This window comes from Sorex fumeus, unplaced genomic scaffold (assembly GCF_029834395.1).
Source record: "Sorex fumeus unplaced genomic scaffold, SorFum_2.1 ptg000193l, whole genome shotgun sequence".
Classification (NCBI taxonomy): domain Eukaryota; kingdom Metazoa; phylum Chordata; class Mammalia; order Eulipotyphla; family Soricidae; genus Sorex; species Sorex fumeus.
This window is the reverse complement of record NW_026606250.1, coordinates 1,768,172-1,791,895: the sequence shown is the minus strand read 5'-3', so window position 1 is coordinate 1,791,895 and position 23,724 is coordinate 1,768,172. Positions and strand designations below refer to the sequence as shown.

At 66.1% G+C, this 23,724-nt stretch overlaps 2 protein-coding genes across 3 annotated transcripts; both read left to right on the top strand.

Annotated features, from left to right (window-relative positions):
- Window positions 1–1,738: 1,738 nt before the first annotated feature.
- On the top strand, window positions 1,739–6,687 carry STMN3 (stathmin 3). Of its 2 annotated transcripts, XM_056108121.1 has the most exons (5): window positions 1,739–1,867; window positions 4,716–4,811; window positions 4,893–5,068; window positions 5,352–5,543; window positions 6,341–6,687. In XM_056108121.1, exons 1-5 carry the CDS (start codon window positions 1,849–1,851, stop codon window positions 6,398–6,400), a joined length of 543 nt encoding a protein of 180 aa, XP_055964096.1. In that variant the 5' UTR covers window positions 1,739–1,848; the 3' UTR covers window positions 6,401–6,687. The 2 variants fall into 2 exon arrangements, with proteins under 2 accessions (XP_055964096.1, XP_055964095.1); XM_056108120.1 differs by having other exon boundaries at window positions 4,716–5,068.
- Window positions 6,688–9,896: 3,209 nt separating this feature from the next.
- On the top strand, window positions 9,897–23,032 carry GMEB2 (glucocorticoid modulatory element binding protein 2). Its single transcript, XM_056108101.1, has 10 exons — window positions 9,897–9,997; window positions 14,444–14,614; window positions 16,410–16,504; window positions 16,660–16,787; window positions 18,318–18,421; window positions 19,354–19,511; window positions 19,842–19,913; window positions 20,061–20,198; window positions 20,282–20,404; window positions 21,424–23,032. The coding sequence occupies exons 2-10, from the start codon at window positions 14,484–14,486 to the stop codon at window positions 22,056–22,058; spliced, it is 1,584 nt and encodes a 527-aa protein (XP_055964076.1). The 5' UTR covers window positions 9,897–9,997; window positions 14,444–14,483; the 3' UTR covers window positions 22,059–23,032.
- The last annotated feature ends 692 nt before the right edge of the window (window positions 23,033–23,724 follow it).

The window sequence follows — 23,724 nt, the reverse complement described above, 5'->3', positions numbered from 1 at the left end:
GAGCCACCCTTTAAGCTTAGTATTTCTCTTAACCGTGTCTGTACAAATGACTGGAAATATCAGTAAGTTTAAGTTGATGGTTTAAGTGGATACGGGCTAAGGAAAGGAGGAAGCAAGACCCCCTTAGATGGGATTCTACCCGGGGGTGGATCTCCCAGCAGGAATCTTAGAGTGCTGAGCACCTAGATGAGATTTTGTCCTTGAATAAATCCCCTAGGAGAACTTCACTGCAGGAAGGACTTCACATCGGCTCATGGGTTATGATAACGTTCTACCACACCTATGTGTTATTGCTGCCCCCAACCCTTCATGGTTTCTCGAGACTCAAAGAAATGGCCACTGATACCAACCAGCCTGCGGGCCCCGTTCCTTTGTTCATCTGTCTCTGTTGACCAGCCACAGGGATGGGGATTCAGCCCCCAGGGCACCAGGAGACCCTCCGGCCACCGCGGGCAGTGACCCCAACCCAGGAAGGAACAGCAATCTCTCATGGCTTTTTTTCTTGGGGGGGCGGAGAGGAGTGTCCATTATGTGAAGCTTTTAAGTTTTGCCCTTGTTTCTTTCTCTTATTAAGGGCACTGTAATTTACAAAGCCATTGGTGGCTACATTTCAGACATAGAAGACTCCCACGCCAATCCTAGCACTCTGTCCCCAGGTTCCCCCAGCCCCAGTCTGCCTCCTGGACAGCCACATTTTCAAGTTTCGTCGTTGTAGTTTGGGTCTTCTGCTTGCATGCGGTTGCCTCTGTGATTTGGATCTATGCAGACATCACCCCTCCCTACCACCAGTGTGCTTGCCGAGGCCCCCCCCATCTAAGCCTCCCCCTTTAACCCCTTGTTTTCCGTCATCCTACTATTTTGTATACCACAGATAAGTGAAACAATCCTGTGTTTGTCCTTCTGACTCACTTCACTTAACATGATATTCTTCCGTTCCAACCAAGTTGTAGCGAGTTTCACAATCGTCATTCTAGGAGCCACATAATATGCCATTGTGTGTGTGTATGTGTGTGTGTGTGTGTAGCTTTTATTGTCCAGCCATCTGCCGTTGGACGCTTAAGTTGACTGCACATCTTAAATGCTGCAGCAAGTGCTTATACCTCTAGAGAATGTCGTTGTCTCCTGGGGTGGGTCCTCAGAACTAGAATTTCTGTATCACATGGCAGCTCAGTTCTCATTTTCCTTCCTACCGTTTTTCGTAAGGATTAAACCGTCAGCCCCGGCTGGCAGTGGGCATAGGAGCTGACCCTCAGCCCGGGCGCATGGCCATGGGGCCGGGCAGCACATTCCCGCCCAGTCCCGCGTCCTGACCTGGTCTCCTGCCCTCTCCCCTTCTCACTGCTCTGGGTGCCCTGTGGTGACAGGGTGCTGCAGACCCTCCCCACCCCAGGGGGCCAGAGACAGCACAGCAGGGAGGGCCCTTGCCTCCCCCGCGGCTGGCCTGGTTCCATCCTCAGCACCCCACATGGCCCCCTGAGCCCACCAGGAGCTGTAGCCCCGAAACACCCCCACCCCTGCTGCCGGGGACCATCGTGGCTTCCCCAGGGACGGAGCTGTCACCACCGTCCCCCAAAGCTGGCACAAAACCCAGGCGAAGGCAGGCCTCAGAGCACAGCAGCATGCCCGGTCCCTGAGGGGCAGCTGCCCTAGGCCTCCCCTCCCCCAGCCTCTCCCTCCTCGCCCTCCTCCCCGTCCCTCCTCCCCTCCCCCAGCCTCGCCCTCCTCCCTCGCCCTCCTCCCCGCCCTCCGCCTGCGCAGCCTCCCTGCCTCGCTCTCCTCCCAGCTCTGCCGCATTCCCCACTGCAGCCGCAGCCGCGCGCTCTCGGCCCGCCCAGCCCAGCCAGCACCATGGCCAGCGCCATGTCCGGTAGGCCCAGGCGGCCCCGCTCTCGGTCCGCGGGCATCGCAGCGCGGGTGGGGGGGCGGCCGCGGCGGGGGTCCGTGGGGGGTGGCGGGGGATGGTGGGGGTCGGCGGAGGCCGGCGGGGGGCGGTGGGGGTCAGAGGGGGCCGGCGGGGGTCAGAGGGGGCGGGCGGGGGTCGACAGGGACCGGCGGGGGCCGCCGGGGGTCAGAGGGGGCGGGTGGGGGGCGGCGGGGGCCGGCGGGGGCCGGCGGGGATGGCCGGACTGCAGGGGCGGCGGGGCGGTGCCGACCACGGCCACGGAGCGGGTGCGAGACCCCTGGCCCCTGGCCAGCGTCTTGGAAGGGGAGCGCGTGAGCTTGGGGCACCCAGGTCTGAGCGAGCCCCCGGCCGGGAGGGGGGACCAGGCGTCTCAGAGAGCTGAATCGCCCCCACCCCAGCCCCTGGAGTAGCGGGCGTGGCCGCGATGGGGGAGGGGTCCCGTCTGGACCCTCGAGGCTCGGGGGCTGCATGGGGGTGGGGCCGCGGGTCACCGCCCAGAGGCGGTTCAGGGTCTTCCCGCCTGATTCCCCCACACCCAGCAGGGATGGCCACACTCAGTGACCCGCCCGCCCCCTCCTGTCCTCTGCCGGCCCGGAGGCGCACCTGACCAGCCCCAGAGCAGGGCCCTGCTCCGCGGCCGTCCCCAGAGCTGGTGTCACCTTCAGCTCTTCACAGCCTGAGCAGCGTAGCAGGGCGGGGCTGGCCCCCTGGCCCTCCGCCTGCTCCTGGAAGCCCCCTCGGACACCTGGGCTGCTGGGTGGGGGGCCCGGCCTTGCCCTGTGTGGGCTCAGGAGTGTGTCCGTCCCCTGAGCCCAGCAGGCACTCTGCTTCCCGCTGCCCACCACGCCTGTCTCCACCTCTGGTGGGCTCGAGCATGCCAGCACCGCCCCTTTGAGAGGGTCAGCCGGAAGGGCCGGCCCAGGGGGCCTGGTGTTGCTGCCGTTTCCCGGTGTCCCCTGCACGGCCAGTCGGGGAGTGAGCTGTGTCTGATGGGACCCCGCGGCCACCACGGCTGAGGTGCCCCAGCATGCGTGCCCCCTGCCCTTGGAGCTGCACGGTCAGCAGCCGGCGTGTGGCACTGTCCTGCATCAAGCTGGCCGGGGTCAGCAACCTCCCACTGCTGCTGACCTGCTGCTTATCTGGCACCTTCCACTGGTGCCCACGAGTGCCCCAGTGTCCCTGCTCATTTCACAGGCAGTGGCCGACCCTCCGGTCTCTGCTGGGAGGAGCAAAGGCCACTCCCAGGGGCAACTGGCAGGATGCACCCCGCCCCCTGCAGACAGAGCCCTTTGGCGGGATTAAAACACATCCTGCGATGCTCAGGGCCCTTCTGGTTCCAGGGCCAAGTGGTACTGGCGATCCAACACCAAGTCCCGCATGCAAAGTGCAGAGCGGCCCCTCCAGTGCCCACAGACGGCTGGAGGCCTCTCCAGCTCTGACCACTGCGCCTGCCTGCAGCCAGGCTCACGCCCTGGGTCCTTGGCCCCCTCCCAGGCTCTCCTCCCCAGAGCTCCAGGGCTCCTTTCAGTGCCCACTTTCAAGTGCTCCCCCCAGATGGCAACACTCCTCCCCCAGTTCACCTGCAGCTGGGGGTCTCCAGGGGCACGAACTGCAGGTTCCCAGGTGCAGCTGGTGGCCACTGCCACTCCCCTCCCAGTGGATACTTGTCCCCTGGGCAGAGCTCTGAGGCCTGAGTCCCGACTGCCGTCTCCAGTGCCCACGCCCAACCCCCTCCCCAGTCAACACCGTGCCTGCCCGCACCAGCCCGGTTCCTAAGCCCCGGCTGCTGCCCTGCAGAGACTGGTGCAGGGCTGTGGGCTGAGAGTGGGCCCACACCCCTCCCCTCCCTCTGGCCTCTCCAGGACACAGGGTCCCCTGTGCCCCCAGGTCCGGTCTGAGCTGAGGGCTGGCTCTGGGGACGGGCAGCCACATTCCTTAGGCTCCCTTGGCAGCGAACGGGAGGCTGTGCAGCTGCGGCAGGGGAGGGGCTGGCTTTGCATGCGACCAGCCTGAGTTCGATCCCTGGCACCCCGTCAGGTCCCGAGCCCCCCAGTGATCCCCGAGTGCAGAGTCAGGAGTAAGTCCTGAGGCCGGCCCTGCACCCGTGGGTCCTGCCGGTGAGGACAGAGCCCGGGGAGCGGCAGGCGCTCCTCCCAGCTCCAGGTCCACGCTGTACTCACCTGCATGGTTTTCCCGGGCTGCTGTGGGGGAGAGGAGTGGTGGGTCTGCGCACAGGAGAGACACAGATCAGGGGTCTGGGTTGCCCCCCGCCGAGCCCGGTGTTGCTGGGTGGCGGTGGGGTTGGACAGTCTGCAGCACCCAACGACGACACCCACCTGAGGGTTTCGCTCCACATTTGCGTGCCACATGCCCGCCACATGGAGGGAAACACTCCACATTCCCCACGGGCCCCTGCCTCGGCCATCAGCCACTCCAGAACGCAGGAGCAGCAGAGACGCTGGCTGTGGGCAAGGCCGGGGGCATGGAGCTACGGGGGCAGGGATCTGAGCCCAAGGAAAGCTGCCCGCTGGGGCCTCACGTCTGTGCTGGACACTCACCCACCTGCACAAAGGGCCGAGATGGAGGGAGACTGTGGTGGGTTCGGAGGGCACGGGGGGCCGGGCACACCGCGACAAACAGCCACAAAGCCATGGCCAGGGGTGAGGAGAGTGTCGCAGAGACCAGGAGGAGACCAGGAGGCAGGGACCACGTGTGAGGGGGCTTTCAGATGCAGAAACCCGGGGCAGGGGACACCAGGTGGCGGGGAGGGTGGGCTGGCCACGCGTGCGGCTCACGGCCCTCCCGCCTGCAGCCTACAAGGAGAAGATGAAGGAGCTGTCCGTGCTGTCACTCATCTGCTCCTGCCTGTACTCGCAGCCGCACCCCCGGACCAGCTACCAGTACGGGGGTGAGTGGCCCACTGTCCTCCGCAGGCTCCGCGGGTGGGGGGGCGGCGACCCCTCAGCCCGCTCTGCTGTATTCCCTGCAGACATGGAGGTGAAGCAGCTGGACAAGAGGGCCTCTGGCCAGAGCTTCGAGGTCATCCTCAAGTCCCCTTCTGACCTGTCCCCGGAGAGCCCTGTGCTCTCCTCGCCCCCCAAGAGGAAGGACCCCTCCCTGGAGGAGCTGCAGAAGCGGCTGGATGCGGCCGAGGAGCGGCGGAAGGTGAGGCTCCCTGGGGCGCTGGGCCCTCGCTGCCTCGCCCTCCCCCTCTCCTGTCCCTGACGCCCACACAGGAGAACGGGAGGGCCCGCGGGGACAGCGGCGAGCCAGGAGCGGGGAGGGGCGAGGCGGGAGCCCGCACAGGGCCCACTCCAGCTCTGCACAAAAGGCTGTCCTGGGAAGGTGCTCCCGAGTCCTGCGCACGGGCGGGGTCCGAGGCCGGCCGCCCGGGGACCCCGGGAGCAGGTCCGGGCGGGGGCCCAGGCGCTCACCGCGCGCCCCGCAGACGCAGGAGGCCCAGGTGCTGAAGCAGCTGGCGGAGCGGCGCGAGCACGAGCGCGAGGTGCTGCACAAGGCGCTGGAGGACAACAACAACTTCAGCCGCCTGGCCGAGGAGAAGCTCAACTACAAGATGGAGCTCAGCAAGGAGATCCGCGAGGCGCACCTGGCGGCGCTGCGCGAGCGGCTGCGCGAGAAGGTGCGCGGGCGGGCGGGGCGAACTGGGCCGGAGGCGGGGCGAGCCGGGAGGGGCAGGGCGAGCCGGGAGGGGGCGGGGCCGGCGAGTCAAACCGGGGCTGGAGGCGGAGGGGGCGGGGCGAGCCGAGACGGGGCGGGGCCGGGCGAGTCAAACCGGGGCTGGAGGCGGAGGGGGCGGGGCGAGCCGGGAGGGGGCGGGGCCGGCGAGTCAAACCGGGGCTGGAGGCGGAGGGGGCGGGGCGAGCCGGGAGGGGGCGGGGCGAGCCGGGAGGGGGCGGGGCCGGCGAGTCAAACCGGGGCTGGAGGCGGAGGGGGCGGGGCGAGCCGGGAGGGGCGGGGCGAGCCGGGAGGGGGCGGGGCCGGCGAGTCAAACCGGGGCTGGAGGCGGACGGGGCGGGCCTGGGGGCGGGCCTGCCTAGAAGGGCAGGGGTTGGGCCGGGGTGTAACAGGCGCATCGAGACGGGGCAGCGCGCCAGGCTGGAGATAGCACCGCGAGTAGGGCGTCTGCCTTTTGCCTTGCACGCGGCCAACCCGGGTTCGATTCCCAGCATCCCATATGGTCCCCCAGGAATTGAGCATCAGGGGGTGCGACCCAAAAGCTTAAAAAGTCAACCAAAGGAACCAAAGCTGTCGTTGAACATTTCAGAGGACACGCAGTCCTGGCCACTAAGATGTCCTCATGGGTGACATCGGCCCCAGCTGAGGCCCGTCCTTCTGAGTGAAAGGATCTCAGGAACCCTGGGAGTGGGCACGGGCAGCCAGGCAGGACCCTCTGCCCATCTCTGCCTTCTCTCCCAGGAGCTGCACGCAGCGGAGGTGCGCAGGAACAAGGAACAGCGGGAGGAGATGTCGGGCTAAGGGCTCTCGGCACCTGGATCCCGAGAAGACACACAACACGTTCGGGTGTTCTGTTTTGTTCGACTTTGTCTAGATGCAATTCTGTCCCTCTTTCCACTCCCACCCCGCATCCCCAGCTTCCCGCTTTCCGCACGCAGAACTGTCTAGTCCTTGTGGCTCATCACAGGCTCTCTGAGGAGCCGTGGGCGCTGCCACGGTCCCTCCTTCCCAGTACTGGCTGGGTCCCCCTCGGCGGCCCTGTTCATAGATGTGGTGGCACCCTCAATAAACCTAGCAGTGGTGGAGCAGACTCGGCTCCTTCTGCCTGTTCAAGGCCCCGTGGCCAGGGCTTGCCTGGAGCCAGTTCCTTGCGCCCTGGCAGAGAGGTGCGGCTGAGTGTACAGGCGCCGCCCCCGGGGCTGCAGACCCAGCAGAGAGCACACGGGGACACAGACACCGGGAGGCATGCACACAGGGGTCACGACGTACCCTAGACGAGACACACCCCAGCGGCACACACACCAGAGGGCACATACAGCACATGGGGACACACACACACACACCAGAGGGCATGGTCCAGAGTTGGGCAGAGGATGGCCTACTGGGCTGCCACCTGTTCCTCTGGCTTCTGGAGGAAAGCCAGTCAGTGGCACTGCACAGATGTCACTGCAGTGGTCCAGGGCCGGCCCCCCAGAAATCAGTGCTTATCATCTATGGCCAGGGTGGAGACACAAGCTTCTCCAAGGGGCAACCCTGGTGCCTGGAGCCAGTGGCCGTGTGACAGTTTCGAAGGCACCTTTGACGGCCTAGAATATGGAGCCCACATCCCCACCTCTGCACTCTGCATCCTGGGTCCAGGCAGAATGTCCCCATGGAACCCCAGGCAGGAGCAGCAGGTGGCTGAGTGGCAGCCAGCTTTGGGACTGGACACGGCTTCCCAGACCCAGACGTTGGGGGTCCTCTGCCACCCCCCTGGCCCTGCCCTTGGGGATTCTTCAGTGTCCCTGGCCTCCCCCGGGTGTGGGGAGTGACCGTGGCAGCCCGCACTGGGGGTCAGGCAGCATCACCTCACGCACTGCCCAGGGCAGTCCCACAGCAGGAAAGGGGGGATGGGTACAGGGCATGGTCCACCCATAGTCCTCTGTGCCCTGTACAGGGTCCTGTGGGGACATGGTGGCACAGTGGACTTCTGCAAGGGAGCAGTGGTCTGTAGGGCATGGGCAGGGAGCTGTGTCCTGGTGGTTGGGCGCTCCCTGTGGAACCTGCCCTGGTTGGTGTACACCATCTTGGGCGCATGACACCAAGTGATGGCGTGACCCACGATGTGCTGGCGTGACCCACGTGGTGTGACCCACGTGATGGTGTGACCCATGATATGGTGCGATTCACGTGGTGTGACCCACAATGTGATAGCGTGACCAATGTGACTGAGATCCAAGTGATGGTGTGACCCATGTGACTGTGGCCCACGTGACGTGTGACCCACGTGGTGTGACCCATGACTGGCTGAAGGGCAGAATCCTGTGTCCCGAAGCCGCCTGGACTGGGGTCCCCAGTAACTCGCTGATGGTCACGCCGGTCAGTGCTCTGGGCTCGAGGGACACACAGGCCTGAGGACAGGCTCCAGCCCTTCGCACCATCTTCCTGCCGGCCCCTCAAGCTTCTGTTCTGGTCACCACAATCAGACCTAGTGACGATGGCAATGTTAGACACAAACAAAAAGCTGGCACAAGGCCCACCTTGGGCCTGTAGAGCTGCCGGACAGGCCCAGGGCTGGCCCTTGCTTCACGCTGGGGTGCCATGGACCGTGGGGGTCTGCACACCCTGGGCAGCCATGAGCCATGGGACTCTGGGGACCTCCTGGGCGGTGCCTGGGCCCCCTGCAGGGAGGCAGTGTCCGGCCTGCCGGCTCCCCGTGGCCCGGACAGCTCAGTACTGTCCCACACTCATCTCCTCGCCCCACTCCCAGGGAGAGGGGGCAGGGGCAGGGGCACTGGTATAGGCACAAATCAGGGCCACACCCAGGCACCGGCCTGCACCTCTGCCCACACACAGGCGCCACTGCCCACAGGTCTGCGAGGGGGACCTTGACTCTTGGCCCTGTCGGACACCAAGGAAGGTAGCAGCCCTGGAGCGAGCCTGGGACGTGGCTTCTGAGACACAGCCGGTCCTGCTGGCGTCTGTGTCCTCAGGGTTGGGCTTGGCGTGCTCTGGAAGCTCCTCAGGCCCCTCAGGGCCCGGCCGCAGCCCAGGGGTCCACCTCTGACGTAGCTGCTCCCACTCCACCTCAAACTGTCTGTGGGCTGCCCCCGAGGAAGGGGAGCATGTGAGCTGAGCAGGGGCACAGGGCCCCCATGGAGAGCAGCCAGGCTCAGGCTGGGGCACTCCAAGGGCTGCGCCCCACACCGTGAGTCAGCACTCAGGCCGTGCAGGAGCACGCGCCAGCCACGCTCCTTCCCAAGGCCCAGAAACCTGCGGAGTGGGGCTGAGCCGGCTGCTCCTCACTCCGAGGGAAGCACAGCTGCCTCGTCTGGCGCTGGGACAGGCGGGCTCTCGGCGGCCACGGTGGACACGGGGTCCCAGAGCGCTGGAAGGCGGAGTTTCCCTCCCTCTGCAGGGCTGGGGCTGCTGGCCACCTGGACAGCGGCGGGGACAGGCCCGCCCCTGTGAGCTCCAGACTGACTTGGGGAGCAGAGGGCCAGCTCATGCCCGCCAGGTAGTCCCAGGTTGGGACCGCGCGCAGTCCAGGATGCAGGGCTTCCGCTGCCTCGTGGACCTCCCCCTGGTCCTGCCCAGGGGAAGCCCCGGCCCTACATGCGGCTCCAAGTGGCCGGTCAGAGGGCTGCTAGAGGGGGCCGCTGGTCTGGGGGTCGCGGCCCCGGCCCCTTTTCCAGCCCAGTGCTGGGGCCCTTCCAGGATATGCAGTGCGCGCGCGTGCCTGTGCGCGCGTCTGTGTGTGCGCGCGTGCGTGTGTGTCGGGGAAGAGGGCCCCACTCACCCTCCCTGCTGGCCTTTATGGGGTGGCTTTACAGCCGCGACCGATTGGCTCCTGACCCCGGACCCCCACTCACAATAGGCCCTCTGGCCACTCTATTTTGGGGGGGTGGAGCACAGGCGGCAGTGCTCGGGGCTTACTCCTGCCGCAGTGCTCCGAGATCAGTGCTGGCGTGCCCGGGGACCCGTTGGGGTGCAGGGCCAGCATCCGACCTGCCGCCCTCCCCCTAGGTCGCCCCCGCTCCGGTCACTCTGGACAGCCGAGCCGCCGCAAGGCGCCGGGGCGCAGGGGCAGAGGACGCGGGTGCCGGCCGGGGCCGAGGCCGGGGCTCACCCACCCGGGAAGCCCGGAGCCCGCGGCGCCCCGCGCACGCGCACTCGCGCCGCCCGGGACTTCCTTCTCGCCCCGCCCGCCGCCCCGCGAGCGCCAAATGCGTCCCGGGCCCGCCCGCCCGTGCGTGCGCGCCCCCGCCCGCCCGTGCGCGCGCGCCCCCGCCGCCAGCGTCCCTCGGAAGCGCGCGCCCGCGCCCCGCCGCCGCCGCCGCCGCCGCCGAGTCCCCACGCAGGAGCCGCGGCCGCCGCCGCCGCCGCCTCGGCCCGTCCCCGCCGCCCGGGCGCGGCCAGGTGAGCGCCGCCCCCCGGAGGCCCCGCCGGCCGCGCGCGCCGTCCCGGGCCCCTGCGGAGCGTCAGGACGTTACGGCGGGGGGAGGGGAGCGGGGGAGGGGCGGCGCGGGCGGCGTCGGCGTCGGCGCGTCGGGCGGGCGGGCGCCGCGTCCATCTTGCGGCCGGTGGGCGCCCCGCGCCCCCACCCCCCCGCCCCCCGAGCCCGCTCCCGGACCGCCGGGGCCCAGTCCCCGCTCCCGGACCGCCGGGCCCAGTCCCCGTTCCCGACCGCCGGGGACGCCCGGACCGCCGGGGCCCAGTCCCCGCTCCCGACCGCCTGGACCCAGTCCCCGCTCCCGGACCCCCGGGGCCCAGTCCCGCTCCCGGACCGCCGGGCCCGGTCCCCGCTCCAGGACCCCCGAACCCTCGGGACCCAGTCCCCGCGCTGGGGCCCGGTCTCCGCTCCGGGACCCGGTCCCCCGTCTCGAATCCCCGGGGCCCAGCCCCCGCTCCGGGACCCAGTCCCCACTCCGGGAGTGCCGGGCCCGGTTCCCGCTCCCGGACCCCCGGGGCCCAGTCCCGGCTCCCGGACCCCCGAGCCCTGGGGACCCAGTCCCCGCTCCTGGACCCCCGGGACCCAGTCCTGTCCCGAACCCCCGGGGCCTAGCCCCAACTCTGGGACCCAGTCCCCTACTTCCCCTGCCCCAGGAGCTCTGTCCCTGTGTCCCTCCTGCCCCCTCGCCTGGCAAGCCCCTTAGCTGCCCTGGCGGTGGGAACGTGTGGCTCGTCCAGGACTGTCCCCTGCTCGGACGCCCTGTGTGCGCGGGGTCCCTGCCTACTACCGTCCCCCTCCGTCTTCCCGGGGTTTTGGCACTGCCGGAACCTTGTGTTCAGGACTTGAGCTTTTTCCTGTGATGTAGCCCGTAGTAGCTCTGGTGTTTTCGGGTGCTGGGTGACTTCTGGGGCCACACCCCGCGGTGCTGGCCCAGGGACTCGTCCAGGTGCAGCCCAGGGCTGCAGTGGCTCGGGTGGAAGGCTGATACTCAGTTTTGAAGTGCACCTTTGTCCAGATTGTTTCCAGCTCTTTGTTTCCAAGCTCAGAACATAAAAGTTACATTTTAGAAATAGGCTCTGGGCCTGCGGGCAGAAATGAATTCTTTGTTGCAATTTCTGGTTAAAGTAGCTGAGAAGCAAGCCGGGTTTGCAGGGTTCTACCTGGCTCTGCTCTAGTCTCTCACCATCTGGCATCCCGGAGATTGGACTGGGGTCAATTGAGAAGCACATGCGGGGCTGTGCCCCCTCCCCGGCGCCCCCTCGCCTCAGGGGTTCTGAAGGACTTCACGCACTGCCAGGCCTGTGCCCTTCCCAAGTCAGGACACCTGGCAGCCGGCCTGCGCCCCTTCCCGCCGGTGCTCAGTCCCTGGGTTGCTGCGGCCCTGCGCAGCAGGCGATGGGGGTTGAGGATGGAGGATGGACTCTGCAGGCTCGCTCTGTGCGTGCGAGCTCACCAGGTGGTAACAGTGAGCCTCTAGGAATCTTCAGGAATCACAACGGGCCTGAGCTGCGCCTCCGGCCCTCGGGGCTCGTTCCCCCCTTGATCCTCTTTCTTGTCCTTGTGGGTTTTGGGGCCACACCTGAGATGCTCAGAAATCGCTCCTGGTGGGGCTTAGGGGACCGAGTGTGGTTCTGGGGACGGAACCCGGTCGGCTGCATGCAGGGCCACTTCGACTTGCTGTCCTGTGCTCTGGCCTGACTTTTTCAGATTTTGTCCTTGTGGCACCTTTAATGATTGCGACCAGTGAGGCCAAGTGTTTCTAAACATTCTTTTTACTTTTATATATATTTTTTGCAGATACCCCTGATATTAATGCTCCTGAAGAACGACAGAGGTCATTTTGTAAACCTTTCCTCCATTTAGGGTTGTTGGATGCTTCCTCACAATTAGGTTAATTGTATTTTTGGCAGGAATATTACTGAATTATGTGTTACATATATCAAGTGGCTGGAGCGATAGCACAGTGGGTAGGGCATTTGCCTTGCACGTGGCTGACCCGGGTTCGATTCCTCCGTCCCTCTCAAAGAGCCTGGCAAGCTACCGAGAGTATCCTGCCCACACGGCAGAGCCTGGCAAGCTCCCCATGGCGTATTCGATATGCCAAAAACAGTAACAATAAGTCTCACAATGGAGACATTACTGGTGCCCCTCGAGCAAATGAATGAACAATGGGAGGACAGTGCTACAGTGCTTTGCAGAGGTATCTGTTCCAAGTCCTTGGCCCATGTTCTGGGTAGTTTTCTTCTTTGTTGTTGAGTCGGTTCTTTCTCTGTTCTGATACCACCTGTCATCAGACATGTAGTCTGCAGCCACATACCTGCCTCAGTCGTGGGTGCGGGTGTGGGGCGAGCCTGGGTCTGTGCCTCAGGGCCTCAGTCCTCGCCCTGGGCTCACCTCCTTTCCTGACTGTGCCCTTTGTTGAACCAGACATAAGTCTGATGCGATTCTGTCTCTTCTCTCTGTTTCTTTTGCTTTGGGGCGTGTCCAAGACATCAAGGTCAAGTCCAATGGTGAGAGTTGTTTTCTCTTAACCCTCCGCGTGTCCTATCTAGTTCATCTTCTGCTGCTCTTTGTAATGGTGGATGGCCAGGGTCTAGGGGCAGGAGTGGTAGGACAGCAGGGAGGGTACCAGACCTGCATGTGGCCACCCCAGGTGTGATCCCTGCCACCACACTGACCTCGTGTGACGTCTGAACATAGAGGCAGGAGTCAGCCCTGAGCCAGGTTGGCCCAGGAACCAACAAAACCCTTCCAGCTTGGTTTCATTGTGCTCACGTCTGGGCCCGGCCACCGCAGCATCACTGGCCATCGAGTGACCTTGGCGTCCACACTAAGGTCAGTTGAGCACGTGTGCAGTGCACTGTGAGCAGTATCCAGGAAGCTTCTGTGGGGAGCCCTGTGGTGGGCGGTGGCCTCGCTTCCCCGCGCCCCAGCGGGAGGGCCCCGGGCCCCTCACCAGAGATGCCTCCACCTATACTCCGAGAGGTACCTCTCGCTCTGCCTAGCAACAGCTCCGCCAGTGAGGAGCTGCCCTGCCACCGGCCCCAGAGGCTGCCTGCAGGGACGCCTTCCGCACCTCCCGCTTCTTGGCTCCCCGCGGGCCCTCAGGTTGCGTTTCCTGAATTGCGGTCTCTTTTCCTTCCCAAGTACACACAGGACTCCCTCTCTCGTTTCATTTAGGTGGAGTACACAGTGGCAGTCTCTCGAACTTTGTTTTTGTCTTTGACTCGCCTTTCATGGTGCTCGGGTGCCAGGTTGACAGGCCCGGATCGTCACACGTACTGTCGGTCTGGTTGTGTGTGTGCAGAGACAGGCAAGTGAGAGACGCGTTCAGGGGAAAACACGACCTTGAAGCGCGAGCCTGATGTTCTGGCATGCCGAGTCCTCCCCAAGTCCTTTCCCTGCCGAGCAGCGTCTGTCCACTGGTGGCGTGCAGGGGTCAGCATTTCTCTGCTGGGACCTTTGGGTGATTCCCAGTGTCTGGTTTTGGATAGAGCCGCCATAAAAAAAATCACGTGTGGGGGACCCAGAGATGACCTGGGGGGAGGCTAAAGCATTGCCTCCCATGTGGCCCGCCAGGTGTTCCTCCCCCACAGGCGTGTGTGTGTGTGTGTGTGTGTGTGTGTGTGTGTTTGGGGGCCACACCTGGCAGTGCTTAGGGTTTAATCCTGGTTCTGTGCTCAGGGACTTGGGGACCACATGGGATCAAACCCAGGTTGGTCATGTGCAAGGAAAACACCTTCCCTCCCGTCGTACCTCGACCCTCGAACCCTCAGTTTTCTGAGGAAATTTTAAAAAGGTTTTTTTGAGTTTCTAAGGACGGGCCTTCCCCTTTTCCTCAGTGGCTGGTGCTGTGATGGCCGGCTGCCCCTGAAAATTCCGGCTGCACCCCCTCTCCCCCGCAGCGGGCCCTCACCCCTGCAGCCCCCACGCTGGAGTAGCCTGAGGCAGCTCCCGTTCCCTGCCCAGGTGTTTCCACTGTTCTAGTGCCTGCCCGACCCTGTGTTCTTTCCCAGACACGCCACAGCGGGTCCCTCTTTCACCTGGTTCTCCGCGTACTGCGTGTGTTCCAGATTCCCTTTCTTCACGGACAGCTCTAGACGGGCCCGCACCCTCTCGCCCCTGCTCCAGGGGGCCTCACTCACACCCCACCCCTGCTCCAGGGGGCCCCTTACACCCCACCCCTGCTGGGGGGGCCTTATACCCTGCATGCCGACATGGATCGGGACCAGCTAGAGCCTGTGTCTGAAGCTCTGCAGAGCAGCCCAAGGGCTGGGCAGGGCCTCGAGGGAGGCCCAGAGGCAGACAGGCACTCCCAGATCTGTGGGGAGCAGGTGACACGGGCTGCCCGGAGGGGCACAGGCTGGGCGCCTGGGTGGGCGCAGGGTGCTAGACGGCCTCTGTTCCCGTAGGCCTTGTGGTCCTGCCCCTGGGTGTTCCCAAAGCTGAGCTATGGCCACTCCGGATGTGAGCGTCCACATGGAGGAGGTCGTGGTGGTGACGACGCCCGACACCGCCGTGGACGGCAGCAGCGTGGAGGAGGTGAAGACTGTGCTGGTGACCACCAACCTGACATCCCACGGGTGAGTGACCCACGGGCCCACTCTGCCCCTGGGCGGGCATGGGGCGGGGCTTCAGCGCCTGGCCCTGGGAGGGGATGTGTGGGGCCTGGCCCGAGACAGTGGCCAGAACGCAGAGCTGACCCTTTCTCTTCCTGGTCACCCTGCGGGTTACTGCCAGTAAGATCCTGTCGGCTGGGGGTCTTCTCTCTGTTTCTGACCCATACCCGTGGTGCTCGGCGCTTCCTCCTGGTGGGGCTTTGGGAACCCTGAGTGGTGCTGGGGGTCGAACCTGAACCCGGCAGGCTCCCTCCCATCTCAGCAACGCCAGAGGAGGTGGGTGGAGTCTGGGCGCTTCCCGCCCACCTGCCTGTCCGTCTGTGTGTGGGCGTGTCCTGTCTCCCTCCCAGCTGCTCAGCGTGTGCTCTGCAGGGGTGCTGCTGGGCCCCTGGGCAGGTCCGGTCTGAGGAGGGGCCGAGCTGGGGGACAGCCTGCGCTCAGGGGTCAGCTGCGCCTGACCTGCGGTCCTGATAACTGCTGCGCCTCGGCCCACAGCCCGTGATGTGGTCTCCAGGGCTGTCCCCAGAGGCAGCCACAGGCACCGACCTCAGACCTCAGCAGGGACCCGGGGCGACCGAGAGACTCCCCCCCCCCACGGCTCCCCCCCCTCCCTGCTCCCTTCCCCCCTCCCCTCTCCCCCCTGCTTCCCCCTCCCCCGCTCTCCCATCCCTTCCCCTGCTCCCCTCCCCCTCCCCGCGCTCCCCTTTCATCCTTCTGTCCCTTCCCTCCCTCCCTCCCTCCCACCTCTCCCTCCCTCACTGTCCTTCCCTCCCTCTTCCTCCCTCCCAGCCCACTCTCCCACACTCCTCTCCCCATCCCTTCTCCCACCCCAGATTTCCTCCGCCTTTGCTGCCACTGGCTCTTTTTTCCTAGTTTCGTGTCATCGAAGAGAATATTTCTCCACACGGAAACCATTCCAGTTTGGCCTTTTCTTCGTTTTACCCTTTCAGCTTTAGCTTTTTCTTCATACTTGATTTTTCTGTGTTTACTTTGGTATGGCCGACCCGGGTTTGATTTCTACCCCCCTCTCAGAGAGCCTGGCAAGCTACCGAGAGTACTGAGAGTATCCCGCCCGCACGGCAAAGCCTGGCGAGCTCTCTGTGTCGCATTCGATATGCCAAAAACAGTAACAGCAAGTCTCACGATAGAGACGTTACTGGTGCCCGCTCGAGCAAATCGCTGAACAGTGGGAGGACAGTGCTACGGTGCTACTTTGGTATGAGCTGAGCTGAGACTGGAGAGCAAATGGTGATTTTACTTTTTCCTTTGAAAGTGGATAATGTGGGGAATAATGGGGTTGAAGGGACAGTGTAGCAGGAAGGCACTTGGTTCTAACGCTGGTACCATGAGGCCCACCAGGAGTGATCCCTGAGCATGGAGCCGGGAGTGAGCCCTGAGCACTGCCAGGTGTGTCCCAAACCCAAAATAAAGTGGATTTTTGGTGTCGTTTTTTTGTTTTGTTTTTAGGCTACCCCAGCCGTGTTCATGGGTTACTTTTAGCCTGCACTCAGGAATCACTTCTGGAGAGCCTGGGGGACCACAGGGAGTGTTGGGGACCAGCCCCCCGGGGTCAGCCACGTGCAGATCAGGTGCCCACCCCGCTGTGCCCTTGCTCTGGCCCCAGAAGTGGATGTTTTAAGGTGGTGTCTAGGGAGGGTGTCGGCCGGAGACCCACCGAGGCAGCATGCTGGCGCCTGCCCGGGCGGCGTGGCCGGCCGGCTGGCCGGGTGTGCTGGAGCCATGTCCTCTGTCTCCCCAGGGCTGAGCTCACCGAGGAACACATGGAGACTGAGAATGCCGCGGCCGCGGCCGCCGCCTTTACCGCGTCCTCGCAGCTCAAGGAGGCCGTGCTAGGTAGGGCCCCCAGCGTGTCCCGGGGCCGCCCCTCCCAGCCGGTAGCCTGGCCTCCGTGCTGGGGAGAGAGGACTCGGCCGGCCGGCCGGGTGCTGGGGGCAGCACAGGTGGCCTGATGCTCTGTCCTTGTCTGCCTCGTTCCTGTCCGTGAGCAGTGAAGATGGCTGAGGATGAGGACAACCTGGAGGCCGAGATCGTGTACCCCATCACCTGTGGGGACAGCAGAGCCAACCTCATCTGGAGGAAGTTCGTGTGCCCCGGCATCAACGTGAAGTGTGTCCAGGTGAGGCCTGCCCGGACAGTGGACTCCAGAGGAAAGCGTGTCACTGAGGGCAGAGCCAGGACGGGGCAGCCTGGGGTCACTCTGCACACCCATGGAGCTGGGGGTCACTTTCTGTACACTGGCCCCTGGGACGGGGCAGCTGGGGGGTCACTGCACACTGGCCCCTGGGACAGGGCGCTCTGGGCCCTGTGGCAGCTGGGTTCCCAGAGACCTTGAGCACTCTTCTTGCTGCCAGTGGGACTGGCGTGGGGGAGAGGCCCAGCCAGGGCTGAGAGCTTCAGGCAGCTCAGAGGTCCACCTCCTGGGAGTCCTCGAGCCCGTGAAACCCCCGTGTTATGGGTCAGTGCCACCCCTTTCCCAGCCCCGGGCCTCCCGAGGAGGCTGAGATCATGCCCTGCCTCCTTGTCCGGACAAGGACACTCCTCCTCACCCGAGGCCTCAGCTGGCCACTCTGCTCTGAGCCCTGAGCTGCGGGTTAGTGCCCCAGTGGTTCCGTGTCTGCTGACCATGGTTCTGAGTGCAGCTTGGCTTGCAGCACTCTGAGCCATCCTGAGACCACCCTGACGTGCCCCTGAGGGCAGTGGCAGTGGACGGGCCCCTGGGCCCTTCTGGGGGCTACTGTGAGGCAGGATGGAGAGAAGCTTGAGCCTAAGCAAAGTCAGGCAGGTTTGGAGGACAGAGAAAGGGCTGGGCACAGAGGCCAGGCGCTGTCCCTGAGCCTGTGGTGAAGATGCAGTGCCCAGGGCCAGGCTGGGGGGGACGAGCCCTGCCCCTGACCAGCCCCACACCGCCAGGCAGAGGGAACCACGTTTCAGCCCGGGCCTGGCTCCACGGGGTCTGCTCCGCGTGACGCCCTGCAGGGCCACAGTGGCCGAGCCGCCATGGGCCAGGGGGAGACAGGCTCTGCGGGGGGGTCCTGTCTCTGTGCCGAGGGGTTACACAGTCCAGCGTGGCAGGGCCCGGGCCAGGGAGACACTGTCCCTGCCGTGTCTGCTGCTCACAGCAGAGCCCTGAGGTTCACCGTGGCCACCCCTGCAGGGACCTGCAGGAGGGCAGAGCGTGGGTGGCCCAGGGCGTGGGCATCTGCGCGCCATCGGCAGGAAGCCAGGACCTGGCAGGGCTGAGCGGGGGCACTGTGCTGTGGTCCCTGGGCTCTGCTGGGCTGAGACTGCTGGAGTGATCTGGAGTGAAGACAGGGGAATGCAACTGGATAGTGTGTCACGGCACCTTCAGGACCCGGGTCCCGTGCAGGGCTGGCAGCCTGCGAGCTGCCTCTTCTCAGACTGGAAGGGCACACGCAGGCCGGAGGGCCCACGCAGGTGCCTGGGGAGTGGCCCTGGCCTGTCCCTGTGGGCCCGTCCAATGCAGCACTGGGAGAGGTGACCCAGGGCCCCGGGTTGGACGCAGGGCTCCTCCAGGTGCGGGGCTGGTGCCCTCTGGGAGGACCACGGGGTGAGCCCGGCCCTCTGCCATCTCCTGTTAGCCCTGCAGGGACCCGGGTGGGCCCTCCTGACTCCCCCCCCTCCCTAGTACGACGAGCACGTGATCAGCCCCAAGGAGTTTGTGCACCTGGCAGGCAAGTCCACGCTGAAGGACTGGAAGAGAGCCATCCGGATGAACGGCATCATGCTGAGGTGAGCCGCGGCTCTGCTCTCGTGGTCGGGGCAGGGGATGGCTGCAGGCACCCCCCTCAGACAGGGCAGGACCTGCCACCCCGCTGTGCTGTCTCGCAGCCACCCCCAGAGTGCCCGCTGCGTGCTGGGCGTGGCTGTGGGCTGCAGGGTGGGGGGTGCACACTGAGGGCTGGGGGTTGCAGGGTGAGGGGTGCGGGGTGAGGGCTGTGAGTGGGTGCTGTCCCAGCTCGGCGCCTGGCCTTGCTCTCCTGTTGCTTGGCCCCCCTGGATGTTCCAGCCCCGCCCCCGTCCTGTCCGTCCGCCTGTTTGGTGTGAGACCCTTGGCCCGTGTCCAGCCCCTGGGACTCCCTCTGCTCCTCCAGCAGCTTCTTCCAGGGCTCAACCCCCCGGGAGAACTGCCAGGGCCAAGACCTTCCTGAGGGTCCGTCTGGCTGAAGCCCATCGGGGCCCTCTTGCCCAGGACGCCCCTCTGCCTTTGAGCTGCTCCTGGCCCTGTGCAGGGCTGGGGGTGCGCAAAGACTGGGGGGGTCCCTCGCGCTGGCCCAGGGTCCAGTCCTGAGTGTGGCCAGCAGCGTGGCCGCCTCTGGTTTCCCCGGGGTGTCCACAGCGCAGATAGGTGGGTGGTGGCATCACGCACTTCCACCAAGGGAGGGGGTCAGGCCACAGAAGGTCCTGGTGACATCCTAAGGGCCGGCAGTGGGGCCAGCAGACGGGTGGGGGCACAGGCTCCCTGGGGCCCTGTCTGTGTGCGCCCCGCAGTGTCCGCTCTGCTCCCGGGGCCGGGGCACAGGACACAAGGGCGAGGCAGAGCCATCGTGGATTTGGCCTCTCAGACGCCTGTCCCGTGTCCGTGCATCCGTGGACAGAGCCTTGAGGGCGCCCTTGACCAGGCGCCACAGGTGAGCAGCTCAGTGTCTCCCGCTCCGCCTCAGGAAGATCATGGACTCGGGGGAGCTGGACTTCTACCAGCACGACAAGGTGTGCTCCAACACCTGCCGCAGCACCAAGATCGACCTCTCGGGCGCCCGCGTGTCCCTGAGCAGCCCGACGTCCGCCGAGTACCTCCCGCTCACCCCTGCCACGGCCGACAGTAGGTGCTGCCCGTCCCGGGACTGGGGCCACACAGGCAGCGCCCACTGCCCCAGCACTGCCTTAGTCGGCACGCACATGACACGCGCCGGTGGCACACGGGACCCGCTACACGCACATGTACTACATGCGTACGTGCTCACTGCTGTACACATGCACACAACACTCAGTGCACGTGCCGCTTCTGCCTGCCTGTGTCCCTGCCTGCCCGTGGCCGTGCCTGCCTGTGGCCGTTCAGTCCTGGGACTGGCCCTGGCGGACTGGCCGTGTCAGGGTGGGCTGGCCTGTGCGCAGAGGCGGCTCTGTGCTCACGGCTCCTCCTTGGTTCTAGTGAACGGCTCCCCGGCCACCATCACCATAGAGACCTGCGAGGACCCCAGCGACTGGACCACGGCTATAGGAGGTGTGGAATGGGGCGTGGGTAAGGGGCTCGTGAGGGGCGTGGTGTCGGGTGATGCAGCCCCGGACAGATGAGCTGGTCTGCCGCTGTCCACCCTCCCCGGGGACAGCGGGCTTGGTGGGCAGCTCCCCTGAGCCTCTCCTTTCCCAGATGACACGTTCGCCTTCTGGCGAGGGCTGAAGGACGCGGGATTGCTGGATGAGGTCATCCAGGAGTTCCACCAGGAGCTGGTGGAGACCATGCGAGGCCTCCAGCAGCGGGCCCAGGACCCCCCACTACAGCTCAGAGGTGAGGGGGAGGGCCGGGCAGGGGGCGGTGCCTGCGCCCTTGGCCCCGCGCCTCTCCGGGCTCAGTGTGTGTGCCGCCCGCAGACGCCGTCCTCCTCAACAACATCGTGCAGAACTTCGGCATGCTGGACCTGGTGAAGAAGGTCCTGGCCAGCCACAAGTGCCAGATGGATCGTTCCCGGGAGCAGTACGCCCGCGACCTGGCAGGTACCGAGAGGCCTCCGCGGGCGGGGTGGGGGTGGGGGCGGGTGGGGGAGCCAGGGGGCCGCCAGGCCAGCCGAGCCCAGCCGAGCCGCCTGCTGCCTTTAGCCCTTCCGGTGCCCTCCAACCCAGGAGTGCTTGTCCCTGGGCCAGGCTGCCCCGCAACCCCAGCGGCCCCTGTAGTGAGGCCCTTCCCGGTCCCTCCTGCGGAGGCCCCGCCCCATCCCGCAGAAGCCCCGCCCTCACCTTCCTGCAGAGGCCCTGGGTCCTGTGGAAGCCCGCCCCCATGATGAGGCCCCGCCCCTCCTGTGGAAGCCCCGCCCACCCTCCTGCCAAGGCCCCTCCCGCAGAAGCCTAGCCCCGCCCTCCCTAGAGGCCCCGACCCTCCCGCGGAAGCCCCACCCCACAGTGAGGCCCCGCCCCTTCTGTGAAGGCTCCCGCGGAAGCCTAGTCCCAGCTTCCCTAGAGGCCCCGCCCCTCCCGCTGGAGCTCCGCCCTCACGACGAGGCCCCGCCCGCTCCTGTGGAAGCCCCGCCCCACCCTCCTGCGAAGGCCCCTCCCGCAGAAGCCTCGCTCCGCCCTCCCGCGGAGGAGCCCCACCCTCACTAGAGGCCCCACCCCCTCCCTCGGAAGCTCCACCCCACGGCGAGGCCCCGCCCACCCCTCCATCCCGTAGAGGCCCCGCCCCTCCCGCTGAAGCTCCGCCCCACGGCGAGGCCCCGCCCCTCCCGCTGAAGCTTCGCCCCACGGCGAGGCCCGGCTCCTCCCACCCTCCCGCGGAGGAGCCCCACCCTCACTAGAGGCCCCACCCCCTCCCTCGGAAGCTCCGCCCCACGGCGCGGCCCCGCCCCTCCCGCTGAAGCTCCGCCCCACGGCGAGGCCCCGCCCCTCCCGCTGAAGCTCCGCCCCACGGCGAGGCCCCGCCCCTCCCACCCTCCCGCGGAAGCCCCGCCCCGCGCCCCCTCGTCTACTGACGCCCGGCTCCCCCTCTCCCCACCCCGCACCCCGCGTCCCCCTCCCCGCAGCGCTGGAGCAGCAGTGTGACGAGCACCGGCGCCGCGCCAAGGAGCTCAAGCACAAGTCCCAGCACCTGAGCAACGTGCTCATGACGCTGACGCCCGTGTCCCTGCCGCCCCCCATGAAGCGGCCGCGCCTGGCCAGGGCCGCCTCGGGGCCGGCCGCCGTGGCCTCGCAGGTGCTGGCGCACTCGGGCCTGGCCCCGGCCGTGCCCGTGCCCCAGCTGGCCGGCGTCCCGCTCGGCAAGGTGCTGTCCACGCTGCCGGCGCCCGTGCTGGGCAAGGGCCCCGCGCCCGCCGCGCCCGCCGCGCCCGCCTCGCCGCTGCTGGGCGGCTACACGGTGCTGGCCTCGCCGGGCGCCGCCTTCCCGGGCGCCGTGGAGCTGCACCCCGACGCCTCGAGCCTGACGGTGCTGAGCACGGCCGCCGTGCAGGACGGCGGCACGGTGGTCAAGGTGGTCAGCCCGCTGCAGCTGCTGACGCTGCCCGGCCTGGGCCCCGCGCTGCAGAACGTGACGCAGCTGTCCCCGGGCGCCGGCGCGCTGCTGCTGCCCGCCGTGGACGGCGCGGGGGCCGCGGGGCCCGAGGAGCACGCGGCCGCGCTCGAGGTGGCCGCCGTGGCCGAGGGCCCCGAGCCCAAGTAGCCGGCGGCGGCGGCCGCGCTGAACCAAAGAGGACGCCGGCGGCCGGACGGAGGGGACGGAGGGGACGGCCGGAGCGGGCTGCCCGCCGGCGCCGGGCGTCCCCCGTCTCGGGAAACGCAGTTTCCACCTGTTGCTTATTAACACTGTTTACACACGGCCCCGAGTGGCCTGAGCCGCGGGGGTCGTCGGTGACACCTGCCTTGGGGCCCGTCCCCGAGTGCGGAATCGCGTGGATCCTATGGATTTGGTTTCTTCCCACAGTTTTCTGTAGGGTTAGTGCAGTGCACGCAGGTCCTTTCTGGCACGGACGCCGCCGGCCGCTGCGGGCGCGGAGGTGGCGGGTCCCAGGACTTGAGCCGGGCAGAGCCGGGCCTGCTGGCTCGGCGAGGGTTTGGTCCGAGCTCTCCCGCGTCCGGCCGGCAGGCTCCGGGGCTGCCCCAGCAGGCATGAAGCTCCGTCCCATCCCACTGCGGCTCCGAGGCTGAAGGCGCTTCTCTGTGCCGTCCACGGGCAGCCCCAGAGCCCACCGTCCCCGCCCGCCAGGCCTGGAGCACACCCGCCCCCGGCTGCCCTTCCCTCAAGTGCCCAGGCCCGGCGGGCGGCTGCGAGGGTCCCGCTTCTTCCTGTTATGTTGTTGTTGGCTGGTTCCGTGTGATCTCCTGTTGGTGTCTGTCCTCGTTTTAACTCATTTTTACTGAGTCCGGGGCCTGTTACCGCGACTAGGGTGACCACAGTGTGTCCAGCTGCCTCAGCAGGGACTGCTCCGGGTAGCGGCGGCCGCCCAGGACGAGCCTCATGGGGACTGGGGTCTCTGCGCTGGCGGGCCGAGCCGCAGGGAGGCCCGGCCGGAGAAGGGACAGAGGGACCGAAGCTCTGGGTGCGGGTCCCAGCGGGTGCCTCTGAGTCCACTTTGTACGTTGTTTTGCAAGTATCTGCTTGGTACTTTGATTTAAAATAAAAGCATTTTCATAGTTTGTGTCTGTTTTTCTTTCTTTTTTTTCCTTTTGGGTCACACCCGGCGATGCACAGAACTTACACCTGGTTCGTGCACTCAGGAATCCCTCCTGGCGGTGCTTGGGGGACCATATGGGATGCTGGGAATCGAACCTTGGTCGGCTGCATGCAAGCAAACACCCTCCCCGCTGTGCTATTGCTCCAGTCCCCATAGTTTGTGTCTGTCTCTGAGCTCAGCACCTGCCCTGAGACAAGACCCTCGGGAGAGCCCTTGGCCCTGCTGACTGGCCCCTGCCCAGCATGGTCCCGTTTAGGGGTCTGCAGAGACATGGGCAGTTACCCCGACTCAGGCCTCGCCCTCTGTGCCTGCTAGCCACAAGCATACCTGAGCTGGAAGCAGAGTGGGGGGGGGGGCGGGGGGGTTGGTCGCGCTGGTGCCCCTTCCCCGCCCCAGGACTCGGCTGGGCGGGCCCTGTTGGGGCAGCGGGTGCTGACGCGTCGCAGAGCTCCCGGGAGAGGCGTGTATGCGCCCCGCACGGCCGCCCTCTCTGTGCAGATACCCACTTGCCTCACCACACTGGGATTTTTGTCTGTTTCGTTTTCTGCCTGTCTCAAAGGTCAGTTGACCTTATTGATGGGAGTCTGTTTCCAGGCTCCGTTCTGTGCCTCCCACCCACCCGTCATCCATCCATCCTCCATCCTCCATCCTGCA

Excerpts from the sequence above, each read along its gene's own strand:
- STMN3 (XM_056108120.1), top strand. Across the intron at positions 5,069-5,351 it reads CGGCCGAGGAGCGGCGGAAG|ACGCAGGAGGCCCAGGTGCT; the intron begins GTGAGGCTCCCT and ends CGCGCCCCGCAG. Across the intron at positions 5,544-6,340 it reads GCGAGCGGCTGCGCGAGAAG|GAGCTGCACGCAGCGGAGGT; the intron begins GTGCGCGGGCGG and ends CTTCTCTCCCAG.
- GMEB2 (XM_056108101.1), top strand. The coding sequence starts at position 14,484 with ATGGCCACTCCGGATGTGAGCGTCCACATGGAGGAGGTCGTGGTGGTG. Across the intron at positions 16,505-16,659 it reads GCTCAAGGAGGCCGTGCTAG|TGAAGATGGCTGAGGATGAG; the intron begins GTAGGGCCCCCA and ends GTCCGTGAGCAG. Across the intron at positions 19,914-20,060 it reads CTGGACCACGGCTATAGGAG|ATGACACGTTCGCCTTCTGG; the intron begins GTGTGGAATGGG and ends CTCCTTTCCCAG.